The sequence below is a fragment of the Halichoeres trimaculatus genome, unplaced genomic scaffold (genome assembly GCF_033239565.1).
Source record: "Halichoeres trimaculatus isolate MK-OKI-2021-1 unplaced genomic scaffold, fHalTri1.1 fHalTri1_scaffold_12, whole genome shotgun sequence".
Classification (NCBI taxonomy): domain Eukaryota; kingdom Metazoa; phylum Chordata; class Actinopteri; order Labriformes; family Labridae; genus Halichoeres; species Halichoeres trimaculatus.
The window spans coordinates 32,647,894-32,674,099 of NW_027437190.1; the positions used below are offsets into that span (position 1 = coordinate 32,647,894).

The window sequence follows — 26,206 nt, forward strand, 5'->3', positions numbered from 1 at the left end:
GCTATAATCATTTTTCTTAAGCCACTTTTGGATTTTTTGCCAATTTTTTTTTTTTTTTTTTTTTTGCAATTTCATACCTATTTTGCACCTATATATTAACCTTTTTCTACTTTCATACCATTTTTACCCATTTTTTACTATTTCATGCCTTTTTTTTTTACCTCAATATAAACACTTTTTTCCCACTTTAGGACCATTTTTACATTTTTCAAACCCAATTTTACAACTTTAGGCCTATTTTGCAGCAATTCATCTTTTTTCAGCCACTGTCAGGACCATTTTTGGAATTTTTACATGGTTTTTGAAATTTAATTAAAAACTTAATTCCCAATACTGCTGCCACAATCAATTTTCCTAAGCCACTTTTGGATTTTTTTGCCAATTTTTCCCAGTTTATTTCTATCTCCTGGCACTGTAGGTAGAACTAATACATGCATCTGCTCTAAAAGATCCTGGTCCATTTTGCAGTGTTTACATCTTATGTTACATAAAAATTGTCTTTTCAGACTTAATTTGAGCCACATTCACCAGACAAGTCCAGAAAATGTTTAATTAAAAGACATTTAAGGACAAAAATGACGCCTGAAATCCCTGAGAAGAGGAAAAATAAATCTACCATGAAATTTAAAAAAATGTACCATTGTTGTTTCTTGTTGCAAGATATTTTTCTTATTTCAAGAATCTTGTCAAAAAAACACCTTACAGAATTTTTTTTATTCTTTACAAAAAATTCAGATAACATGTTTGTCTTTTATTAAGACATTAACACTAAACTATGTGCCTTACTGCTCATGATTTCCTGCCATTTGTTGAGAGTTTTTCTGCCTACAATCAAAGAGAAGTCATCATTTTGGATCTTTAAGTATTTAATAAAACATCTACATCAACTTTTAAAGCACTTTTTTTCACATCCAACCATCAGACTTTCCTTAAGTGAAGAAACTCCATATTTTTAAGGCTATACTGTAGTTTTATGACCTAATACTCACGTGCACCCTATCTGTCGTTTTGTTCAACAGGCTGTTTCTTTTAAACATGGTTACAAAAACTCAATCGCCCTTTTCAAAGTTGATACAATCCCCCTGATCCGTTGTTAAACACGCAGCTGTTGTCAGGAAGATGTTTTCCTCCATCGTTGTCACCTCTGCATAAATCTGCATGTTGAGGCGAGCAGCTGCTCTCTGATTGAAGTCTCCGCTCACTGATTGGTCGGTTAATTTGTTTCATGATTATAGGGGAATGTATGTAAAACCATGCTGAAATCTGTAGCCTGTGTTTATGTAAAGGATACACACACTCACACACACACACACACACACACACACAAGCGGAGAGGAAAACCTGTCTCAGATCAAACATGGCTGGATCTCATCAGGCCCCGTTCGGGTGTTTTTGGAGGTAAAATTGCTCTTCCAGCCGGCGCTTTGAGCGTGTGGGTGTAGAAATTGATCTTTCTTGCTCTGCTTTGATGGATTGCTTTCAGTACAGATGTTGACCTGCAGAACAAAATGGCCGATGTAGAAAGAAGTCTTTTCCTTTCTGAGGGACTGATTGATCTGACAGGGAGATAAAACCTGACGGACGTTTTCCATTTTCATCTCATCACGATGCAGATGGAGTATTTACAGGTGACGGAGCTGTCTTAAAACTCCACCATCAGTTTTTCAGACAAAGCTACATAAAATCCTGTTGGTGGTGGAGAAAAGTTGTTCATTTATCTCTGATTTTTTAGCATTTATTTCTATCTTTAAATTCTGTGACTTCTCTAAACTTTGTCCTGATCAGTTTGAGGAGACTGGAATGAGTCGTGTCAGCAGTGGAGAAGTGTTTTCCTGCTTTTGTTGAGGAAATTTGAACAGATAAATGTGATTTGTGGCGCTTCCTGAGAGGTCATCTTCAGGAACCTTTTGAATTTTTCCTCTTGCCCAAATAGTCTAAGAATTACGGTAATTAGAGGAGCCTGCATCAATATTTGTCTGTGAGTGGAACATTATTGCACATGGATACCTATGCAGTACCGTAATACCCTGAGTATCATCACGTAGTTTGTCTTTTCTTCTCCAAGGAGCTGTTTGAATATCCTCTCTGGCCCCAACAATCGAGGAGTAACGGTAATTTAAAGAGCACTCGTTAAATGGGAGCACCAGCCCTCGGTTGGGTTTTAAAGTTGTGGTGGTACGGGATGTATTTGTGGAGTTTGTTTTGACAAAAAAACGGGACAGGTCTCCAAATTACCGACCCCTACCGTCCCACTTTTTAGTACCCTGTTGGGGCGCCAGACGTACTGATCCAACCCCAGAAGGCGGAGCTAGAGACACTGCAGTCTGTAAATTGGTTGAAAGAATCGTCAGTTCCTGTCCCATTCCCACAGAAAAAAAACCCTGTCCAGTCCCAATCCTGGCAAAAAAGAATCCTACTCCCACTACTGCTCCCATTTTTCCCTTTCTTTTAGTTTTGAGGCAATACCTAGATTTTTTTTGTTTATTTATTTATTTTTTATTGAGATTTTCAACATGCATAATAAAAATAATTGTGATTATAAATTTTTATTTAGAAAACATGATACATGTTGAAAGACAAAAAAAGAGAAAGAAAAAAAGAAAAAAGAAGAAAAAACAGAAGAAAGAAAAAAGGAGAAAAAATAAAAGAAAGGTAAAACAGAAGAAAAAAAAGAAGAAAAAAGAAGAAAAAATAGAAGAAAAAAGAAAAACAGAAGAATGAAAAAAGATTAAAAAAGATTAAAACAGAAGAAAGAAAAAACAGAAGAAAGAAAAAACAAAAGAAAGAAAAAACAGAAGAAAGAAAAAAAGAGGAAAAAACAGAAGAAAGAAAAAAGGAAATACAAAAGAAAAACAACAGAAAGAAAAACAGAAGAAAGAAAAAACAGAAGAAAGAAAAAACAAAAGAAAGAAAAAACAGAAGAAAGAAAAAAGAGGAAAAAACAGAAGAAAGAAAAAAGAAAATACAAAAGAAAAACAACAGAAAGAAAAACAGAAGAAAGAAAAAAGAAAATACAAAAGAAAAACAACAGAAAGAAAAACAGAAGAAAGAAAAAACAGAAGAAAGAAAAAACAGAAGAAAGAAAAAGAAAATACAAAAGAAAAACAACAGAAAGAAAAACAGAAGAAAGAAAAAACAGAAGAAAGAAAAAACAGAAGAAAAAAGAAAAAACTGAAGAAAGAAAAAAAGGAAAAATAAGTGACTAAAGCTGAAAAATAAAACTTAAAGTGAAATAATTATTGAAAATAAATACATGAAATTATACATTTTTTTTTCTTAATCGAGATTTTCAAGATGCATATTAACAATAATTGTGCTTGTGAATTTTCATAAAGGAATAATGATATATGTTGAAAGAAAAAAGAAGAAAAAACAGAATGATAAAGGAAAAAAATAAAAATAAAAAATAAATGAAATGACAAAGGCAATATAATATATTAGATTTGATTATTTGCCTAATTATTTTTTTTTTTTAGATTACTTTGCAACAGGTTCAGGTTCACCTCAATCCAAACAAAAATGCCTACCTCAGTGAACTAAACACAAACATTTTAAGCTTCTTTTTACTTATTTATTGAGCAATTGTTACTGTAAAGTATTGACGATACTTTTATGTTTCAATCAGTCTTTACTTCTTACTTTGCGCCAGTTTTTAGCCCATCAGATTCTTTTTCAGGCTTTGCCAATCCTGCCTGTACCGCACCAAACTGAACCAATCCATACCAGACCACTTGGTGGAAACGGGGCTCAAGTTCAACCAACCAAAACACCAGGATTAGAAAGACTTTGGGTAAATTTCAAAGTTGTACGAGCAAAAACTAGAAAAGGAAAGCAAAATGCTGAAGCAGGCAGTGATTCACTCTGATAATCCTTAACGTTTATGATTGACTATTTCATTTTCCATACAATACATCAAATGACAAACTGCACTAATGAATGGTATAAAGCCATCCAACGACCCGTACATCACCCTCCCTCCATCTGCTGCAGCTGTAATCCCCGGCTGTGTTTCTCTTTAACGCAGCCGTCGTGATGTTTTGATCAACAGATGCGCTGTGGTTGTCAACTTTTATTTGCATTGGCAGAGAATTCACATCAGACTGGAAATACTCTGAGGCTTACACCATATTTTCATAAATAATTCTGTTAATCCGTTTGACTCCTGACCCAGATTCATCATCACTGCGGCCTGATTGGATGAGGAAGTCATGACTGCGGTGTTGTAGCGATGACTGGCTGTAAGTTCATCAGAGTAATGACAATGTTTGCTCCTGTATCTCTGCACGTGTTCTGATATATGTTTGTGTCCACTTTGCCTGACAAAAGAAAACCCAATCCTTCACAATAAAACCGAATGTCAGCACACAGCCTGGCAGCAGTCGGGACATTTCCTCATAAAACGCTCTCGTTAAAGCAACAATAACGCGCTGGTTTGTATTCTGAGCTGAGCTGTTCCACATGTTCCTGACGAGCAGAGCAGAAGAGGATAAATCTGGAGTTTCATGGAGCTTTGCACGTCATGTGACAGAGCGTTTTATTTTATACGTCGTCTGACTGCTCTGGAGAACCCACAGTGGGTTCTGTGTTTATCAGTGATTAAAGATGCATGTGGGGATGCTTTCAGGGAGAGTAGCAGACTTTAAATCCTTTTTTGTGTCATTAGTTCCTTCAATATATGCTCAGATTTTCTCCTTTCTTCAGTTAAAGTCAGAGTTTGTCTCAGGATATGATCAGGAATAAATGACACTTCATGTTTACTGTGTATCAGTCTCTAAAAGTGGGACACTGGCCTATGGCAGGGCGAGAAAAAAACCTGGGCTTTTGTTTTGAAGGGACTTTTTTTTTTTACAGGGTGAGGGTTAGAGGTGAGGGGTTAGGGTCAGGGTGATCCTAATCCTAACCCTAACTCTCACCCTAGGCTAGAAAATTGTAAAAAAAAAAAAAAAAAAAAAGAAGAAGAATTAAAATTTCATGAATTGATTAAAAAAACACCTAATAATTATTTAAATTTTCTTTTTTTTTACATGAAATGAATAAATATGCAAAAAAGAAAATTCAAGTATTGACAAAAATGGAAAAACTTTGAAGTTTACTAAGTTTTATTTTTTTTAATTAAATAAAGTAAATATCCAAACACAAATTTTCAAATTTTAAAAATTGACAAAGAATGAAAAGCTTTGAAATTTCTTAATTTTTTAAAAAATAATATTCACAATTAAATTTAGTTAAATTGCAAAAAAAAAAAAAAAAAATCTTATTTCAAGTATTGACAAAATATTTTTTAAAAAACTTTGAAATTTCTAAAATTTGAAAACATTTTTTTTAATAAATGTGGTTAATGTGCAAAAAAATTAGAAGATTTTAAACTTTCAAAAACTGACAAAAAATAAAAAAAATTTGAAATTTCTCAAATTTTGAAATATTCAAAAAAAATGAAGTAAATATGCAAAAATTTCAGAAAATTTTCAAATCTCAAAAAGTGAATAAATTATTTTTTTTTTCAATTAAAAAACTAAAATTCCAATTTAATTTAAAAAAAATTATATTGTAAATTCGCAGAAAAAAATGTAAGAAAATTTTGAATTATCAAAGACTTATAATTAAGTTATCTTCCCAGGGCTGTAAAACTTGAGGTTAGCCACAGGTGCATGGAAAGTTGGTGGGCTGTTGATGTTGTAGGAGGTCAAGTAGAGCGGTGGCAGGCTTTATTGACAGATGTGACCCACATTTGGTTTGAAAAATATCAATGAAAGTTACAAGGAGCCACTGCAAAAGAGTCAAAGGGCCGCATGAGGCTCCTGAGCCACAGGTTGCAGACCCTTGGATTACAACCAGGAAACAGTTTGCTGTAGCATGTTTTGTGCGGAACGTGTGTGTGTTTGTGTTTCCTACCTGCAGAAGACTCCCATGCCCTCCAGCAGGTAGCACTGTCCCCCGTTGAAGCAGTAGTTAGGCAACATGTCACAGGGCGAGCGGCAGCTGCCATTCACCATCTGGTAGCCCACACGGCACCCACCCATCCCGTCCGACCCGTCCACAGGCGCAGCAGCAGGGGGAGCCTGTGGGACGAAGGAGCCGGACCCCGGGGCCCGAGGCTTGGAGCGAGCCGGGGACCCAGCGGAGAGACGGAGGTCTTCGTCCGTCTCGTAGGCGTCGGTCGTGGTGCTGTAGGTGTACTCGTCAGCCGTGGGGGACGCTCCGTCCTCGTAAGGGGTGAGGTAGTCGTAGTTGTCCGGCATGGCCCAGGAGGTGGGGTCTCCGCCCTGCAGCTCATGAGCCAGTGATGACGGAGAGGGCGGAGCCAGGTCCAGGTTGCGTCCACGGGAGGAGGGGTCGAAGAAGTCCACGTGGAGGATGTCGGGGTTGGAAGGGTTGGTGACGGGTGGAGGGGTGGTGGTGAAGAGGCGATCCAGGTCAAACACGGCCGTATCCTTGGCGTGAATCCAAGGTGGGTCAGTGTGTGGCAGACGCTCTTCCTCCTCCTCCTCTTCCTCTATCTCCACCACCTCGGTTTCACGGGGGCTGCTGGGTAACAGGTGCTCTGTCTCAGCAGAATCAGGGCTGAGCTGCGGCGGGGCGGCCACGCCTACTTCCTCCACGGGGACGGGGACCACCGGCTCCCCAAACATGCCGCTGCTCTGCTCGTCCTCCTCGCCTGCGCGCGGCATCCGGCCCGCCCTCGGGGTCACAGTGCTGATTGGGTCGGGATTGGCTGAGACGCTCACCTCCTTGACTTTGTCAGGCCCCTCCTCCTCGTTAAGCAGCGAGGTGACATTGGCCACGCTGTCCGGCTCAGTGGCGTTGGTCCCCACAGTGTTCCCTAAAAACACAAGGAAAGAAAACTTAGCTGAGTTTGTTTTGAAGCTTTCTAGAGTAAAAATGTAAAGAGGCGTAAAGGTCTCTGTAAAACACGGAGCACAGTTTGCACCGATGAGCTCAGGAGAGACGTTTCACTCTCTAACAGGCGAGTTACTGGAGCGCAGAGCTCGTTAGTGAGACATCTGTAGATGTAGAGCATGTGGTTTGACTTAAAGCTCCAGCTCTGTCTCATACTGACTCAATTACAACAGATCTGCTTAAAATATCAACAGACTCAGCAAGATTCAGACATGAAGTTTTGCAGCTTCTGTGTAATGTCAATATGGATTTTAAAAAGATTGTTTTGAATGTTCTGGACTTGGGTTTTGAAATATTGACCCTCAAAAAGGTCACAACAAAAAAACAAGACAAATGTGTCCCATAAACATCCCCACAAAGGTTGACAATCATGGGTTTGTCAGTGCTACTTGTTTTTAGCTCAGTTTTAGCCCGCTACGGCAAGTGCAGAGGTTCAGAAATCAGGGAACGAACATGTAGGACACCGTGCCTCGATAAAAAGTCGTGAATGTTTGATTTTTCTTCCTCATTTTGAAGATGCATCCCACCCCGTCAGAAAAGTCGACCAACGAAACCATAAAGTTAGGAGCGTAAACAAAAGAAGAATGATGGCTCGTATATTTCCAGTCTTCTTAAGTTTCTTAATAAGTTTTACTTCTCTCCACTCCTTTTTTAAAATATAAAACAAGTTAGATTGGTGATTCTTTTTTTTGTTTTGTTTTGTTTACATCTTACATTGTTTCCAAAATTGCAAAGCTTCTATGTTCTAACTTCTGTTTGACAAGTTTTTTTTTCTTTTGCTTATCATTTCCTTTTACATTTTTCAAAATAAACATTTTCTATCAATCAGTTCTTCTTTTTGCATTGGAAGTGAATCAGAAACTACCGTACAGGTTCTTACATTGTCGAGATTAGGGATAGGTACGAAGTTAGTCACTTTTTATAGGGACAGACCAAGCAGCAACCTCCGGTCTGAGAATATGAGACAATGCTGAAGTGCTAAAATCTTCTGTTTCTCGAGTGTTCGCTTGAGGCTGACTCCGGAAGTAGCGGAAGTCACAAACACACCAAGCCAAAAAAAAGCTGTTTTCAAAGCAGAAATTAACATATTTACAGCCTGGTTCAGAAAACGTCTCCTGTCTGAGTCGCTAATTTTACTAACAGCTCCCACTGTACGGGGGGCGAATTTTTTTCTAACGCGGCCGTTCAGACGATATTAAGATCGCAAGCTCCCCCAATAAGAGGCACAGCTGAGGGTCACGTGACGGCCGGTGCCCTATAGCTGTAGGGGAATCCCTTGCCACTACCAATATGGCCGCGATAGCTGATCTGCTTCATTTTCCGTTTCAGAAACAACAAGTGACGTCGGCGAGACTACGTCAATGTTTTATACAGTCTATGGTACAGACCGAATTCAGTCTGTAGTACCAGGTACTAAATCACATGAAATTAAAAGGTATCATGTTATTGTACCTAAATGCATCTTTGTGACTGTGAGGTAGTGGAAGAGTGGGAAATTTTCCATACTGGACATGAACACAGCATTGCAAGGTTATACATTGAAGAATTAACATGTTAAATTGAAAAACTTTGAGATTTTATTATTAGATAAATTAATATTTATTACCACCTAAACACAAAAAAGTACTGAAAATTGGTACAGTTGAGTACCAGGAACCGGGCATACCTGGTACCATGACGTTTCAAATGTGAAAGGTACCCATCTTTAGTTGAGTTGCACTGTTGACTGGTGATTGTCACTTTATCGTTTCGTACTCTTCATTACTCTTTATGCATTTCCTGCCTGCTGTTGCACAGAAGAGACACACACTCAAAAGGTTAAACTGTGAACTGTGTGTCTACGTTTACGTTCAAGCGTTATTTCACATACAAACACAGAAGTCGATATTTAATAATGATTTTGGTGCAAAGTGGAAGTAATTCAGACAGAAGACAAGTTTTCATGTGTATCAGGTTTTTCTGAACACAACAAACATCATTTAACTACTTTGGACGTCGATGTTTGTGTACAGATTTGTTCCCAGGTGTTTTTCCATCACAGACTCTCTTCTTTAGGCACCAGCTGGAAAAAATGTCTTTTAAATATTTGTTTTGGTGATTGCATAATCTGACAGACATGAGGGTGAACATACTTTTAGATTTTACTGCTTTCTTTTATTTAGAGACTGTGGATGAGAAAGAGTCAGTCTGGTGGAGCTGCAACAAGAGTTATTAATCCGCCTGTGTCTTTTAGGAATTTAGTAAATTAGCAAGTTGTGAAAATATTCAAAACAACATTATAAGAGCTCTGACTTGCAGATAATTAGTTTGTCCTCATCCCGGAGGGACACTTTAAATTTGATTATGCTGAGACAAATTCTTTAGACGTGAAGAATTTTGCCTTTTTTAACTAATTTTGACAACTTGATCGAGAATTTTTTGACAGCCCACATCAGAGACGAGGATATTTGAGGAAAGTCTGACTTATTTATGGCAGGATCAGGATCTTAATTTTTCTCCAGATTGTTTTTCATATTCAGATTATTTTAGCCTGCAAACATTTTTAGCCTCTGATGTTTCTGACCCTGCGTATGTTTCCACTCCGTTTCACAACTTTAACCTCATTTTGTGTCCTCTAATGTGTTTTTTGGACTCTCACATTTTCCCAACATGATAAAAACATTCATTTAAAGACGTCAGCTGGAAGAGTTGTTGAATTTCTGATTCATAATTAATATATTGTAAGATGAACGCCTTGTCGCCTCGTTGGCAGCACCACCTGATGTCTTGCTGTCACTTCCAGGAGTCAGGATATTTGAGTTTGTCTCAGTGAATGAATCGGGATGTTTCTTCTCCTAAACTGTACAGACTGAGAACACAGGAGCTAAAAATGAAAATCAAATATTTGCCGTGAACGTCTGAGCTGCTGAACGCACCATCTGCTGCTGTTTGTGTCTGATCAACCACTGGTTCTCTTCAAAGACAGCGTCCAGCCTCACACATCAGAGATCCACGCCCCCACAGTGACCCGGGTCTTTCAGCATTATGACGAAGACCCAGGGGGGCTCAAGGGGTCTGGTACTGGACCCCACTGACCGGGTGAAACAAATTAAAACAAGACGTGATTGGCTGTGTGCTTATCCCCCCGTTGATTACTCCGTCCCCGGGTGGTTGGTTGACTTGGTTGACTCATGTCCGGACGCTCCCTCCTTTGGATTAAAGGAATAATTCACTAATGTACTTGAATGGTGCGGAGCAGTGGGATTATGGATTATGGGGGTTTGAGAAGGAGGGATTTGGGAGACTTTGGGGGTCTCTCTACAGGGGGGGCAGTGATGATCTTGAGGAGACAGACGAAACAGAGTCTGGACAATCAGAAGAAAGAGGTGAAGATGCTCTGATGGCACGAACACGTCTGGCGTCAAATCAAGTTTCTCATGTAAAAAGTCACCTGAGCTGTAAAATAATCTGATGACAGTGGGATTATCATCTGTAGGAACAAGGCTTCAAGTTTTTAAATAAACTGAAGTCTGACAGTCTCTCATTTCCAAGACTTCTGGGTCTCAGGACTTTGTAAAGCCTCCTCCTGCAGGATCACAATTGACAGGACTCCAACTGGACTCAGTAACCCCTGCTGTGCGTGCAGTGAACTTTAATTTGGTTAACATAACGAGCTGGGAAGTAACTGGGAAAGAACTCCTTCAGTTCACTAAAAACAACTTGTGAAGTGTTTCTCCAGAAGCAGACGAGCATCTGACTCAGGAAAGACGTATGTTTCCCCATGTTTGCTCCCTGTTTGGAGCAGTCGAAGGGAATATTGTACATTTATTTCAGTTGTCACATGTTCAAAATTTACTATTTGAGGAGTAAAAAACTTGCAAAATTGTTTCAGTCCAGAGAAGAAAAAGAAAATTGAGGTGATGTAATTATGTACCTCTTACATCGAAGGATTGAGATAAAAAAAACTCTAACTGGAAAATGGTTTGCTCCAGTGAGATCTACGGTAGCTGGTAGGTGTCAGCCCATTTGCAAAAGCTAAAACACAAAAGCAAATGTAACAAGTCAAACGCAAGAGCAAAAACACAAATGCACCAGTTACAACATTAGTGAAAAAGCCACACTACAATCAATTCAAAAGCTAAACACGGGTGCAAAAGCTACAACATGTATGCAAAAGTCACACCACAATAAATGCAAAAAATATGACACAAATGCAAAAGCCAGACTACATTGAATGCAACAGCTACTACACTATTGCAAAAACCACACCATAATTAATGCAAAAGCGACAACATGCATGCAAAAGCCAGACTACATTGAATGCAAAAGCTACAATATGTATGCAAAAGGTACAACAGAAATGCAAAAGCCACACTACAATAAATGCAAAACCTACAACACGAATGCAAAAGCCACACTACATTGAACGCAAAAACAACACTGCAATTAATGAAAAAGCTACAATAAAAATGCAAAAGCTAAAACACCAACGTAAAAGGCACATTAGGATGAATGCAAAAGCAACAACTCCAATGTAAAAGCTACAACACATATGCAAAATGCACAAGAAGAAGGCAAAAGCCACACTACAATGAATGCAAAAGCTACAACGGGAATGCAAAAAATCACACCACAATGAATGCAAAAGCTACTACATGAGTGCAAAAATCACACCAGAATGAATGCAAAAGCTACTACATGAATGCAAAAATCACACCACAATGAATGCAAAAGCTACCACATGAATGTAAAAGCTACAACAAGAATACAAAAGCTACAAAAGGAATGCAAAAGTAACACTACAATGAATGCAAAAACTACAACATGTATAAAAAAGCCACACCACAATAAATGCAAAAGCTACAACATAAATGGAAAAAAATTACAACACAATGAATGCAAAAGCTACAACATGAATGCAAAAACCACACTACAATGAATGCAAAAGCTACAACGGGAATGCAAAAAATCACACCACAATGAATGCAAAAGCTACAACATGAATGCAAAAAAAACACACCACAATGAATGCAAAAGCTACTACATGAGTGCAAAAAAATCACACCACGATGAATGCAAAAGCTACAACATGAATGCAAAAACCACACTACAATGAATGCAAAAGCTACAACATGAATGCAAAAAAATCACACCACGATGAATGCAAAAGCTACTACATGAATGCAAAAATCACACCACAATGAATGCAAAAACTACTACATGAATGCAAAAAATCACACCACAATGAATGCAAAAGCTACTACATGAACGCAAAAATCACACCTCAATGAATGCAAAAGCTACTACATGAGTGCAAAAATCACACCACAATGAATACAAAAGCTACAACATGATTGTAAAAGCTACAACAGGAATACAAAAGCTACAAAAGGAATGCAAAAATCACACCACAATGAATGCAAAAGCTACAACATGTATGAAAAAGCTGCAACACAATTGCAAAAGCCACAACATGAATGCAAAAATTACACCACAACAAAATTACAGCCACAACAGAATTTTAGAGGACAGTTTTCCTAACAGACACAGAAAATTTGTGAAATTAAGTAAATGTTTGTTACCCTTAGCTATGATAAATATAGCTTCAATGCTAACGCTACTGGTAAATAAGGCTTTATATAAGATGACAATTTTTTACAGTAAATAAAAAAGTATAAGTACTACGAAGGATATTCAAAGGCGAGACCCCGACGTTATCTCAGATGAAGTTAAAAAAGATAATCATTTATTTACTTTCACATCTTTTCTGTGTCTGTTGGGATAGCGAACCTAGTTTAACTTCCACTATGGCTGTATTTCAGTTTGTTTTGGAGTTAGCATTCATGTTGTGGCTTCTGCGAATCGTCTCACACCCACTGGCCACCGTAGAAATCCTTTAAAAAGCCATTTGATGTTTCAGGATTTGTAAATATCTGTAATTTTGTGTCTATCCAGTAGTTTTGAAGACTTGCTTCTCATTTTGTTGAAGAAGAAATTGCATGAGGTATCTGGAGTAGTGTTAAGAAAAGTGTGTTTTTGCACTTCCTGCCTTTACAAGCCTGCTTCTTGTTTACATTACAGCAGGTAGAAATGTTTTTGTTTGCTTGCCAGTCAAAATACTCCCTTAAAGACTGTGTGCCACACTGAGTGACACGTAAGAGGAACTGAAAGTCTTGCCTCCTTGGCTCAAAATGTCAAAAAGTGATTTTAGAGCACACCAAACAAAAGCTATTCCTCCTGCTTTTACACTGGGATGATACTGATACCGGTGTGGTAATCAAGTCACTGAATCTCAAATCTGAGTCACAAAGGGATAATCCAAGTCGAGGCCCCAATACTGGTCAGAGATCTGGTCAAGTCCTCTCATTAAAACCATTTACGCCATCATTACCTATCAGCGCTGTGTACCTCCACATTCAAGAGAACAAACAGTCTCGTCTGAGCGTTTCAGGGTTTAGTTTCCTCCCTCATCACTCACTGAAAATTAACGACTGCTCCGGACTCGGGGTCAAATAAGGAGCTTTGGTAAACAGCTTCCACTTAATAACGTATGTGAGGGTATCTTTGGGGATCTTCCCTGGCTGCAGTTAAGCTCTGACCCTCTGGGATTTTAATCTCTTTGTCCGTAAAACATCCCCTCAACGCTCAGCGAGGTTGCATTTATGCAGCCTTTAATGTATCTTTTATTACAGCAGCTAAAAAGTGTTACAATGTGCATGACGTGATGTCTGATCAAAGAGGAGCAGAAATAAAAGGTGCAGACTCTCCGACTGTAACGAGACACACTGTTATAAAAGCGTTAATTAAAAACTGGAGCAGAGGGCAGGAAACCAGAAATACCAAGGGAAACTCTACACAATTTGTTAACATAAAGAAAAAGGTCACTGCCAAACTTTATCTGTCTATCTTCAGATGCTTTTTGACCACAGGAACTTTCCTCAAGAACTTCATTCATTCTGATGCATTCTAATGATTATGGTGAATTAAGTACGATAACACAGGAAAAAAGTATTGAACACACCATGGAAAGGCTGTATACTTTGTAAGGAAATGCACCATACCACCTGAAATCTGTCAGTAATTATTACTTGAACTTCCAATTAGTGCAAACCAACATCAGCTGGGCTAGAGCAAATTGATGGTCCTATAAAAAAGGTGTTTTTTTCACCAAGCAGTTAAATACCACACACCTCATGATGGGTAAAGGCAAAGAGCTCTCTGAAGACATTCACAACCTGATTGTTGCTCAGCATCAGAATGGAACTGGTTACAGACTTATATCAAAGCACCTGAATATTCCAGTCAGCACCGTTGGGGCCATTATTCACAAGTGGAAGAAGCACCACCTTACCATCAACAGGCCACGCACAGGAGCTCCTTGAAGATTTCTGACCAGGGAGTCAGAAAGATAGTCAGAAGAGTACTCAACAAGCCAAGGACCACCCTGAAAGTGCTCCAGAAAGACTTGGGGGCAGCAGGTACGATTGTTACAGAGAAAACAACAGGCAATGCACTCCACCACCATGGCCTCTATGGACGCTCAGCCCACAAGACTCCATTCCTCAAGAAAAGGCATGTTGAAGCTGGTTTAAAGTTTGCTAAACAGCATCTTGACAAACCTGTAGAATACTGGGAGAATGTTGTCTGGTCAGATGAGACCAAAACTGAACTTTTGGGCTGTCATACTACAGACCATGTTTGGAGGAGAAATGGCTCTGCACATCAGCCAAAAAACACGACACCAACAGTGAAGTTTGGAGGTGGAAGCATCATGGCATGGGGTTGTTTCTCATCTCATGGTGTTGGCAAACTTCATATAACTGACGGAGCAATGAATGGAGCCATGTATGGGGAAATTCTTGATCTGAATCTGCTGCCATCCACCAGGATGATGAAGATGAGACGTGGCTGGACCTTCCAGCAGGACAACCATCCAAAGCACACGGCAAAGTTGGCTCTCAAATGGTTTCAGAAAAAGAAAATCAATCTGTTAGAATGGCCTAGTCAATCACCTGACAAGAAGCTTCTGGAAGCTGTCATTGCAAACAAAGGCTTCTCCACTAAGTATTAGATGAGTCTCAGTTAGCGTGTTCAATACTTTTTTCCTGTCTTATCGTACTTAATTCACCATAATCATTATTTATGGACCTGAACGTTGTGATTTCTTTTCATGTGTGGATTATTTGAGTTAATATTAACGTCTGGTAGAACAAATATTTATAAAACTGTTGGTTTAGTTGCAATATCTCAAGAAATGTCAGCCTTAGTGCAGCTCTTGCACGGAGGACATTTCCTGCACCTACTGTATGAATTTATTCTTCACCGAATCACGATCAGAGAGAAACACGAGCCGTACGTCGTGGTCATTAGGCGTGAAGCCGTCATTTTCCTGCAGCGCTGTTTGACAGTTTTATGAGGGAGTTGTTTTCTGGAGCAGCATCGAGCTGCGTCTTTGATGACGGGGTCGTGCTGGGGCTAATCCCTGCAGCAGTCCCACAATCCACTGCTGTTGAATACATCAACTGAGCAGCCTGGAGTACTACGCCAACATCACACACACACAGACACTCGTATGAGTGACAGGATTTTACACACTCAGTGATTGATATTAATCAGGATTCAGCACAAACAAAGTCCCTTTCACTTCCTTTACCTCTCCAGAAACACACTCACTTAGTGACACTTTGTCATGTAGTTAGGCTGAATCCCACGGGGAAACCAGTTCGCCACAAACACAGCTGACACTCATCATCCTGATGCTGCAACAGTCCAACGAACACAAACACACACACACACACAGTGGGGAACACACGTAAATGGCTGATGCACACCCACAGGGGATGACAGGAGGTGATGAGGAGAGACGAAAAAGAAAGACAGAAAGAGGAGAAACAGGTGAAGGATGTGACGGAGTGGGAGCTGAAGAGAAATGATGACAGAGAGAGTAAGGGGGACACTTTCAGGGTTTTTGGACCTTTTCATCAGAGATCTTCATCTCACACGGCTGCAGCGGGGTTATAACACGTCATGATTTTGAGGAGGAGGCAGCCCGTGATACCGGACTCTGATGCTGGTTCAATGCGGGCGTTTGCTGTTGGCTTCAAACCAGGCACGGACATAAAAACATGATCTATCTGCAGGAGAGTCTGTTGAGTTTATTGGCTCTAAAGCTGCAACAGTGAGTGCATTAAACACGTCGAACTGTTGCTCGTTTCAGCTTCTAAAGGATCTGTTGCTAAACCCACTCAATACAATGAGATATAAACATAAATAAGATACAAATAAGACATGAAACAGCACGATACAAATGTAATAAGATAAGATTTGTTCTGATAAGATGAACGAAAGTATGGGACAGTAAAGTGAGGTGTGATGTGATACAGTATGCCAGGCACCTTTTGGCTATGGCTGCCTTTTGCAGTAGCTCTCTCTTTTTTGCCCGTTTCTTGTAATTTTTTTCATCTATTTTTCGTAATCTTTGTATTTGGAGTGGATAATTACTTTGTGTGGCTCATTTGTTGGTCACGGACACTAAACTTTTTGTTTTTACTACTACTCTCCTGTGTTTGTCTGGAGATCCTACATGTAACCATGGCTGCATTGTTTACATGTGAACTCAGCTGTTAGCAGCCTGTAGCATGTCATTGCTAAGTGGTGCTAGGCCAGATGTTTCCCACAGGATGGGTAAAAGGAGGTGAGGACAACGTGCTGGTTCTCAGGTGTGAGCTAAGAAGTGATGACATTGACCTGTCCTTCCATCCATCGTTATTGTGAACACAAGATCTATCTCCAATAAGATGGACGAGCTAACCATGCTAACCCAGCAACAGAGGGAATACCAGAGGGCAGAGTAGCATCATGCTATTCACAGACATGGCTAACAGAGCTAACACCAGACACCAACGCCACATGTGAAGAGCTTCACCTGCTGTGAGCAGACAGGATCCAGGAGACAGAGACTGAACAGACTGCTGAAGAAGCTCAGTCCTGGACCCTGTGGAGGTGGAGGCTGGCTGACTGGACAATGATGGACAAGCTGTCAGCATCTATTTTCTAATGGAGCTTTTTGCATTTCTCGATATGTCACTATATAACACAGTCGGACACTTTGACGCCATTGGATGAGATAGGATAAGATAAAACAAGTAACAACACGTTACAATAAGATAGGATAACATCAAATGCAACTGGATATGACTATATAATTTAATAAAATTCAACAGGAGAAAAATATGAGCATGATTATGACAGTAATCAGGTTTAAACGGTAGTGAGCAGGTTTTTATTTCTTGGTTGTAAACAAAAAGAAAGCAAGAAAAAGGAAGAAAGAAAATAAGGCTTGCCTATTTTTTAACCAGGCTAATATTTAGAATTTTGAAGCATATCGGCATCTGCCTTTTTCTAATCCAGTGGCTGATATGCTTCAAATTACATTTCAGACAGTGTATTTTGGCTCCAATGCAGCCGCGCCTCTCTATCTCCTTACTCTGTCTCTAGCATTGTCCCATCTACAGTAACACGTGATTGAAAACTTGGGGGAGTGTTTTTTTTTTTTCCAAGTTTTCATATTGGAGCTGGGAGCTCTTCAATAAACATATGCTTAAAAGCTTTCAGCAAAATTAAGTGTTGGACTTCGTATTATCCCAAATATTGATGCCAATATTTTCACATTTACTGCAAATGATTATCTGCCCCGAATATCAGTTATCGTCCACTGGACTGCTGACACACGACAGTGGTGTGTAATTCCCCTTTAAATCTTCTGAAACCACATTTCCTTTGAGCCTTCAGTAAAGAAATGACCTGTTGCTTTATTTTCCTGACCATCAGGTGAAAATCACTGACATCACTTTCTTACCCTGCTGTCTTATTCCTGGCAGATCTTTACTGTGTGTTTGGTTTTTACCATTGTATCATTTTCTGGCGACAGCTGGAGGCCTGACTGACAACGAGCCAGTTTGAGGTGGAGCAGGAAAAACCAGCAGACTCCCATTACAGGAAGAAAAAAGTACAAACTTAGAAATAGGCCAGAAGCAGAGAGAGGCAGCTCTGGCTCATGTGTTTGTAATATCTATGGGAACTGAGGTTGTCATGCTCCACTAAGTCATTTCTTTCAGAGTCTTCCCAGGACACCCCACCTTTCTGTCACTGCAGCTCTACACTCACAACGCAAAACTAACCAGAGACAGTTTGAGAAAATGACCTAATCGTCAGACACTCTACCAGGACTCAGTGGTGTCGTTGTGCCAAAGTCCTCTCTGTGCACTTCTGGACTGAGCTCCAGTTAAGTGGAGATGTCTCTCTTTCACTCCCTCGTTAGCCTAATTGGATTAACGAGGAGAAACCTTTTGATGGACAGCTGGTTTAGGAGCAGTGTGACGGCTCCAGAAAGACACTTCGGTACACAGCCGCCTTGTTTTTCAGTTGCAGTAACAGTGAATGATGTTGTGTCTTCTAACTTTTCTGAATGATTTATCTCGCTGTGAGTCATGCCAAATGAAGCATAATTGCACAGATGTGAGTCCAAGACGACAAACATTTTGATGTCTAATTATTTCCTCTTAGTTTTGTTTGATGAAAACAAGACAAGAAGTCCAATCATGGTATCAAAACAGTCCATAAAATCCTGAAACTACTGTAAACACATGAGTCATTAAGTCTGTAACAGATCCACTGAGCCACGATTGTTGTCATCACAGAGCAAACTAAAACTTATGGACTGGAAAAGATGCTTTTTAAAAGACGTCAAAGAGAAAGAGCAGGAATCAAGATATCTTCCATATATGACGTTCAAAACTGTTTCTATAAAAGTACATATACTGTGCAGACGTCAGACTGACTTAAAGGGATAGTTCAGTTTTTTTGAAGTGGGGTTGTATGAGCTCTATGTGACCACTAGGGACATTAGATACATGGATGTTTCCTCTGTATTCCTTTCAGTCGCCATCTGTAGCAGCTCTTCTTCTGTGTGCTCCGGTTCATACAGGTATCCTTTTGGTTCCAAAGTGAATGAAACTTCATCGTCGCTGTCATAGTCACTCATTTTGAATTTCATACGCTGCCTCACAATCCTTAGAGTACAAACAAAAGAATTACGATACTTGATCAAACTTACACGAGGCTACAACCGGCGCCCGAAGCATAGCTTGTTTACATTCCCTACAGCTGAAAGAAGGAGGGGGGACGGAGCGCACTAGCGCTGCGCGGAAGGATACATGACCAGTTAGTTAGGTCCAGATAAATGTTTATATTTCCGAAGACTTAATGCACTTAAAAAATATTTTATGTAGCGTTCTCTTAAACTGTGGTTTTACTTTTTGGTTTTAGTTCTTGTAGGCAGAGAAAATAGCCTTTGAATCTGGTACGGTCTCTCCCTGTTAGCGCCTATTTCCTCGTCACCATCGATTACAGTCTGTGTCTTACTGAGGGAGAGGAGACAACTTTCTACTGTATCTAATGTCCTTAGTGGTCACATAGAGCTCATACAACCCCACTTCAAAAAAACTGAACTGTCCCTTTAAGTCCCGTTTCCACCAAGCAGTCCAGTTTAGATCAGTATGGTTTGGTATGGGTTGGCTCGGTTAAGCCTGGTCCTGTTTGTGTTTCCACAGCCAAGGGTGCCCCTTGTGGTAGGCGGGGTGTAAGCCAGATCTAGATAGCCACAGCAGTTACACAATAGTGTGATGCCATAGCAGTGCGACACAGTATACAACACTAATAAATCCAATGAAGAAGAAAAACGCAACGCAGTAAAAAAAAGAGCTAATGTGGGAGACATCCAGTAATTCATCTTCTCTGTGATTGGCATGTAGCTCTTTGGTACAAAGCACAATCTAGTTTTGTTTCAGAGAAGACTGTGTGATGGTGGGAGAAATACAGCAACTGTCGCACAGGAAGTAACGATAATTCTGACCAATCAACGAACTTCAGTGTTGTAGCTCCACCAACCAGGATCAGATCGGGACCCAAAGAGAAGGATCCCAAAAAGTGGGACGGCTCGTCTCGGTTGTTTTGGAATCTATCCCTGGATTAGTCAGTGGAAACGCCACAAAATGGGCACTGTACTGAGACAAACGGAACTGAACTGCTTGGTGGAAACAGGGCTGTACATATTAAAGTATTGCATGATTTATTGATCCAGACAGTCAAACACGTACAAACATATCAAAGAAACACAGTTATTTCAGAAATTTCCCACTCTGGAGGCTGTTGTCAAAACTTTGCATTTTAGGTTGGCTGTAACGCCGTTTCCGTGTAACGCGAGGCTGAAATGCAACAAAACTTTTTCGTTTCACTCTTAAACTGTTGTCGTGTAAACGGCCCCTAAGCTTTCTCCATTAAAGCCTTTGTGATGACAATCCCTTTGGTGTTGGCTGTAGTGACACCTGTGGCCATAACTGGTAGTGTTTTTAACGGGATGAAGACACCCATCACCACCCCGTGTCGTAAAGTTGTGGCTCTTACCAAGGTGTGCATTTGTTTTGGAGAGCAGATCTTTATGTTCCCCAAGGGGGTTGTGTTTTTGGGAGAGTTTGTTGGTCTGTTTGTGAACAACATAACTCAAAAACTAACAAACGGATCTTTGTTAAATTTTCAGGAAATGTTCAAACTGGGATAAGGAAGAAGTGATTAAATTTTGGAGTTGATCCGGATCACCATCTGGATCCAGGACTTTTTTAAAGGATTCTTTATCATTGTGAGATAGGGCCATTTTCAACACATGTGTATATAACTCCACCATAAATGGTCGGATTGCTTTGCAAAACAATACAAGACAAGGTCACCATAATTTCTGACAGATGTAAAAGTACGATCCAGATCCTGGAAATATTCTGGATACTAAGATCTGGAATATGAAATATGTCCTGGTTCATCATAATTTTCAACACTGTCAGGAAACAAATTATTGTACAAACCTGCAGCTAACACCAAATTGTAGCAGACAGTCTGCTGAAAGGGAGTATAACATTAAAGTAGGACTAAAGTGTTGGTGACAATCACAATACGTGCGCTCTGAGAGTTTTTCTAGTTTTAAAAATACTTTTCTTTGTTCAAGGCAGCTTTTCCCAGAATGCAACGCGACCAGGTAATGTGACAACAAGCAAACTTTGTAAACTCAGTTTGTAACGTAGTTCAGTGTCCCGGTGAGAACCTCATCGTCACATTGGATCCACATATTTTTCTGCGTTGTTGCTCACTGAGTCAGTAATCACTTACCCTAAATACCGTCAGAAACTGGACTGAACTTTGTGTCGGCGTCTTTGACCATTACAGGAAAAATAACACTCCAGAACTCAATAAAAGATTAAATGAGTCGATAAAATTCAGTTTTCAACTTCACAAAACATGATTCTGCAATTAGTTACTCCAAAAAGAGAGCCTGTCCAAACCAACAATGACCAGCATGTTTTTCTCCCAATTAGAGCCTCGGAGCTGGCAGCTGAAACCGAGTCGCAGCCGGGTCGACTCAGGACGAACCGGTTCAGGGTGTCAGACTCGGTCTGGGTCCAGGACGGAGCAGCTGAGACCCAAATGAGACGAGACGGAGGGAATAAAAGAGGCTTTGTTTGTTTTTCTCCCACGTTACATGAGGTAATCAAACAGCATGGCATAAGGAGACTGTTAGTTTGTTTATGTTAGTGACCGTATGTGTGTGTGTGTGTGTGTGTGTGTGTGAGTGTGTGTGTGTTTGTCTCTCTGCCAGTATAGCCCACTGGTAATTAGGGTGGCTTCCAACTCCTCTTGTGTAGGGTGTGGATGGTCATAATGGGAAGATTTTTGGCTCTTCTACAGTGTGTGTGTGTGTGTGTGTGTGTGTGTGTGTGTGTGTGTGTGTGTGTGTGTGTGTGTGTCAGACTGATTGTTCCGGGGTGATGGCGCCTCAAGGCCAAGTGCTGTTGGCCTGCGCTGGCGAGCCGCCGGCCCTCAGGCTTCTGCTTTTGTCTGTTGCAGATCAGTTTGGAGAGGGGAAGCCACTAAACCACCCACAGACCTGGGGCGCTCTGATTGGCCGTGACAGACTGTAAAGAGGAACCTGATTGGTTGTGACAGTTGAGACCCGGCGGCCAGTTTGCTGACCCAGACTAGGGGGGAGAGGGGCGAGGACGGCGGATGGCAGACGAACAAAAGATTTACGGCTCCTTTCGAAACAATGCCGAGGTTTATCATCACTGTGGGGCTGATATCTTTATTTAAATGTTTTAATTTTTTTAACTGGTTACATCAGGTATGAGTGATTACTGACACGTGTTTCTGTGAAACAAAATACTGACATGCAATGAGAGGTATCAGTTCACAAAATGGGCAACAGACTTTTTAAGATGAGGAGAAAATGTATTTAAATGAGGTTAAACTTCTTTCACACCACATAAAATGTCATGGGAGCAAGAAGAGGCTACGACAAGATTTACACGACAAATTGGTGACAAAATAAAATATTTCGATCCTCAATTTTTCCTGTGGAAGAATTCAAAACAAAGTCTCATCACTGCCATTCAGTTTGACTAATGGACTTACATCTACGGTGGCCGGTAGGTTTAGACCTCATATCTCCTCTTAATATCTTAAAATAAGACATTTTTCTGCACTTGTTGGTTGAATCTGGCTCATATCAAGTACAATAAAACAATCTTTACTAAAAAATAAAGTCCCTTATGCCTGTTTCACCTCCACTTTCAAGGTTTTGTCCCTTTTTAATGTCTGTGTGCTACACACAGCATTTTCCCGCCTTCAGTGGGTCACATGACCAGCTCACGGAACTCCTCATCAGTGCGTGACATCATCACCAACTGCTGCCCTCTGAGGAGTGAAACTGACTGAGGAACAAGTCCTCATAGATGCCACAATTTTGACAAAATCTCTCCAAAAGTGAAATATTTTTGTAGTAAATTTGATCAGGAATCCATCCATGAGAGTTTTAAAGCTGTAGGACTTTTACTTTTTTGTCTAGAAGCCCAAATGTCCAGCCTGCATGGAGCTTCCTGTTTCCACCACATCCCAAAGGTGCTCTATTGGATTGAGATCTGGGGACTGTGGAGGACATTTGAGTACAGGGAACTCATTGTCATGTTGAAGAAAGCAGTCTGAGATGATTCCAGCTTTATGACATGGAGCGTTATCCTGCTGGAAGTAGCCATCAGAAGATGGGTACACTGTGCTCATAAAGGGATGGACATGGTCAGCAACAATACTCAGGTAGGCTGTGGACTTTTTTTTGTTTTTTTTCTTTTTTGTCTTTTTTCTTTTTTTTTCTTTTTGCTCTTTTTTTCTTTTTTCTTTTTCTTTTTTCTTCTTTTTTTCCAATTTTTTCTTTTTTTTTCTTGTAACTCTTTTTTTCTTTTTTCTCTTTTCACTTTTTTGTTTTTTCTCCTTATTTCCCATTTTTCTTTCTTTTTTCCTTTTTTTTCTTTTTTCCTTTTTTGTCTTTTTTCTTTTTTCTTTTTATCTTATTTCTTCTTTTTTCCCTTTTTTCTTTTTTTTCTTTTTTCCTTTTTTTCCCCTTTCTTTTTCTTGTTTTCTTTCTTTTTTTTCTTTTGTCCCCCCCCGTTTTTCTTTTTTTCTCTTTTTTTAAATTTTTTTTCTCTTTTTTTTTTCTGTGGACTTTGAACCATGCTCAGTTGGTTCTAAGGGGCCCAAAGTGAGCCAAGAAAATATCCCCCACACCATTACACCAGCAGCAGCAGCCTGAACCGTTGAAACAAGGCAGGATGGATCCATGCTTTCATGTTGTTGAGGCCAAATTCTGACCCTACCATCTGAATGTGGAGCAGAAATCCAGACTCATCAGACCAGGCAACGTTTCTCCAATCTTCTATTGTCCAGTTTTTGGTGTTGCTGTGTGAATTGTAGCCTCAGTTTCCTGTTCTTAGCTGACAGGAGGGTCACCCGGTGTGGTCTTCTGCTGCTGTAGCCCATCTGCCTCAAGGTTGGACGTGTTGTGTGTTCAGAGATGCTCTTCTGCAGACCTCGGTTGTAACCAGTGGTTATTTGAGTTACTGTTGCCTTTCTATCAGCTCCAACCAGTCTGTCCATTCTCCTCTGACCTCTGGCATCAACAAGGCATTTTGTCCCACAGAACTGCTGCTCACTGGATATTTTCTCTTTTTGGGACCATTCTCTGTAAACCCTAGAGATGGTTGTGGGTTAAAATCCCAGTAGATCAGCAGTTTCTGAAATACTCAGACCAACAACCATGCCACGTTCAAAGTCCCTTAAATCACCTTTCTTGGTATGTGCCTAATTTAGGCTTTTTAAACCTCTTCCTCTAAGACAGCCCCTGTGGCTCCCTCCACTGGCAGAAACGCTTTAGTCTCTGGTTTGTATGATTTAAATACTGTTTATGAACACGGCTGCAGCCCGATCAGAGTAATGATGCTGAATGAACGACAAGAAGCTGCAGGAGAAAAAGCCTCTTTAACTCATTCCCATTGATTTTAGCTTCAAATGCCGAAACCTCAGGAGAACCACACACACACTAACACACACACACACGCCTGTCTTTCCTCGTTCCCACACTTACTCACTGATGAATAACGCATGAGGCTTTTTATCTTTACTTAACGCCGCTCATTAATATCGATATAAGGAGGAAATGCATCGCTCTGCATTCGGCGCTAATTGAAAACCTCTGCATCGATTTTACACCAGACGCTCTCCCTCATCCTCATTCTTGTCCTCTTTTACTCATCTTTTTTTTTTCAGACCAGCCTCCCTCTATCCGTCCTCCTCTTTCTCCTTTCTTTTCTGCAAACATCCGCCCTTTTTTTCCCGCTCTTTTCTTCCCTTTTTGTAAAACATCATCCCTCCGTCTCCCCCGCTCTGTGTACTCCTCTCCTTTTTTTATTTTTTACATCTCCGTCCGTCACATTAATCCTTTCATTTCTGACTCCACAGGTGGTGGGATGGTGGAAGGATGTGTTGCCATGGAAACCGTTCCCGGTCTCTCACTCCCGTTGTGCAAATGGCAACCAGATCTGCATCCACACGGTCGCAGGGTTTGAAGGACTGCACCTTTAAAAGGTTGAAGGATGTGATGCGATGCTCCTCTTCGCCGTGTTTGTGTGGGAACACGTGTGTGCGGTCATGCATATGATACACATGCATGCAGTTAAGTGCATGCATGTTATATGTGTGCATCCATGCGTCTTCACCCAGAGTCGTTTTTTTTTTTTTTTTTCCAGTGACCTGGTTTTTCCAGCGGTCAGTCAGTTTAACCTCCAACATGTTGCACACACGCAATTTTTGTAAATCCCTCCACGCTGTGAGTTTGGAGTAGCTTTGTGCAGAAAAACTGATCAGTGTTATCAGAAAGACAGAGATAAAAACGCTGATACTCAGAATCCAACAACTCAGGGATAATTTGATCATCAGCTGTGAAAAAAAATCTACTGAACCAAAAACTGATTTATGGAGACCACTTTCCTCTTAGTGATCAGTTTTTGAAGCTTTAAGGCTTAGTTTCAAAAACTATGAGGATCAGGGGTGTGCCATATTATAATGTTTACGGTAATACCGGTTTAACTTTTTTGATGATGGTGTCTTTACAGAAAGAATGTATTGTGTCGTATAGAATTATGAAGTTTTTCACCTCCAAGATGAACTTTCCGTCCTCCAAAACCTCAGATTTCCTCTGGATCTGACCCACTCACTATGTTTACATTTTAAGCTTGTGTAGTTGTAGTAAATGATTGGAAAAGTGGCTTCTATACTGTGTGTACAATAAAATGCTGTTATTCAGAAGCAGCAACCGCTGATAATAAGTTGTTTGTTTTTCCATATGGTCATAAATATCATTATTGCAAATTTCCATATTTGGAAATTTAAGGATGAGGTGAAAGAAATTCTTGAAGTTGAGAGTTTGCGCTTCTTTGGTGGGGATTTATTTAAGGCATTGTATTTTTTAGTAGTTAATAATTTGATAATTCATCCCTTTAATAATTAAGGCTGTATTCAGACCAGAAAAGTCCTTTGGTCCACTTGTTTGGTCCAGACCAAAAGCGGACTTTATTTTTGTCGTTTGGTGCAGTTTGTCTTCATATTGTACTTTTTGCAAGTGGACTATATTCTGTAAACACATCCACGTGTGTGACGATCAGTGCTCTCATTGGACAGCACTGACAAAGGGCGACACACAGAGTACAGACCTGGAAATGGAGGTAAACGTGTGTTTGTGCTCTTATTAGAGCTGCTAAATTATTTTCAGTTTCAAGAGCAGCTCCTTCAAAGCAGCTTAACAACACCGTTTACAATTTAGGAACAGCGAAGACGCTGCGTGTCCTGACCCACAACATGCTAGCAACAGCGTGGCTAAACAGAAGACGGAGGATCAGGT

The 26,206-nt window shown here is 40.2% G+C and overlaps 1 protein-coding gene and 1 long non-coding RNA gene across 14 annotated transcripts in view; one reads left to right on the top strand and one right to left on the bottom strand.

Annotated features, from left to right (window-relative positions):
* LOC141801391 (uncharacterized) overlaps positions 1–21,379 on the top strand; it is an 87,303-nt gene extending 65,924 nt beyond the window's left edge. For 2 of the 3 annotated variants that reach the window (XR_012599393.1, XR_012599392.1), the window contains exon 4: positions 21,300–21,379. This is a non-coding gene — a long non-coding RNA (uncharacterized LOC141801391). Of the gene's footprint in view, positions 1–17,993; positions 18,048–21,299 lie in introns of those variants that run through there. The other variant, XR_012599394.1, reaches the window with a different exon arrangement.
* Positions 1–26,206, bottom strand: part of cspg5a (chondroitin sulfate proteoglycan 5a) — an 86,981-nt gene that overhangs the window by 44,528 nt on the left and 16,247 nt on the right. For all 11 annotated transcript variants that reach the window (XM_074684413.1, XM_074684408.1, XM_074684409.1 and 8 more), the window contains exon 2: positions 5,893–6,820. In XM_074684413.1, coding sequence (XP_074540514.1) covers positions 5,893–6,820 — 928 coding nt within the window. The remainder of the gene's footprint in view (positions 1–5,892; positions 6,821–26,206) is intronic.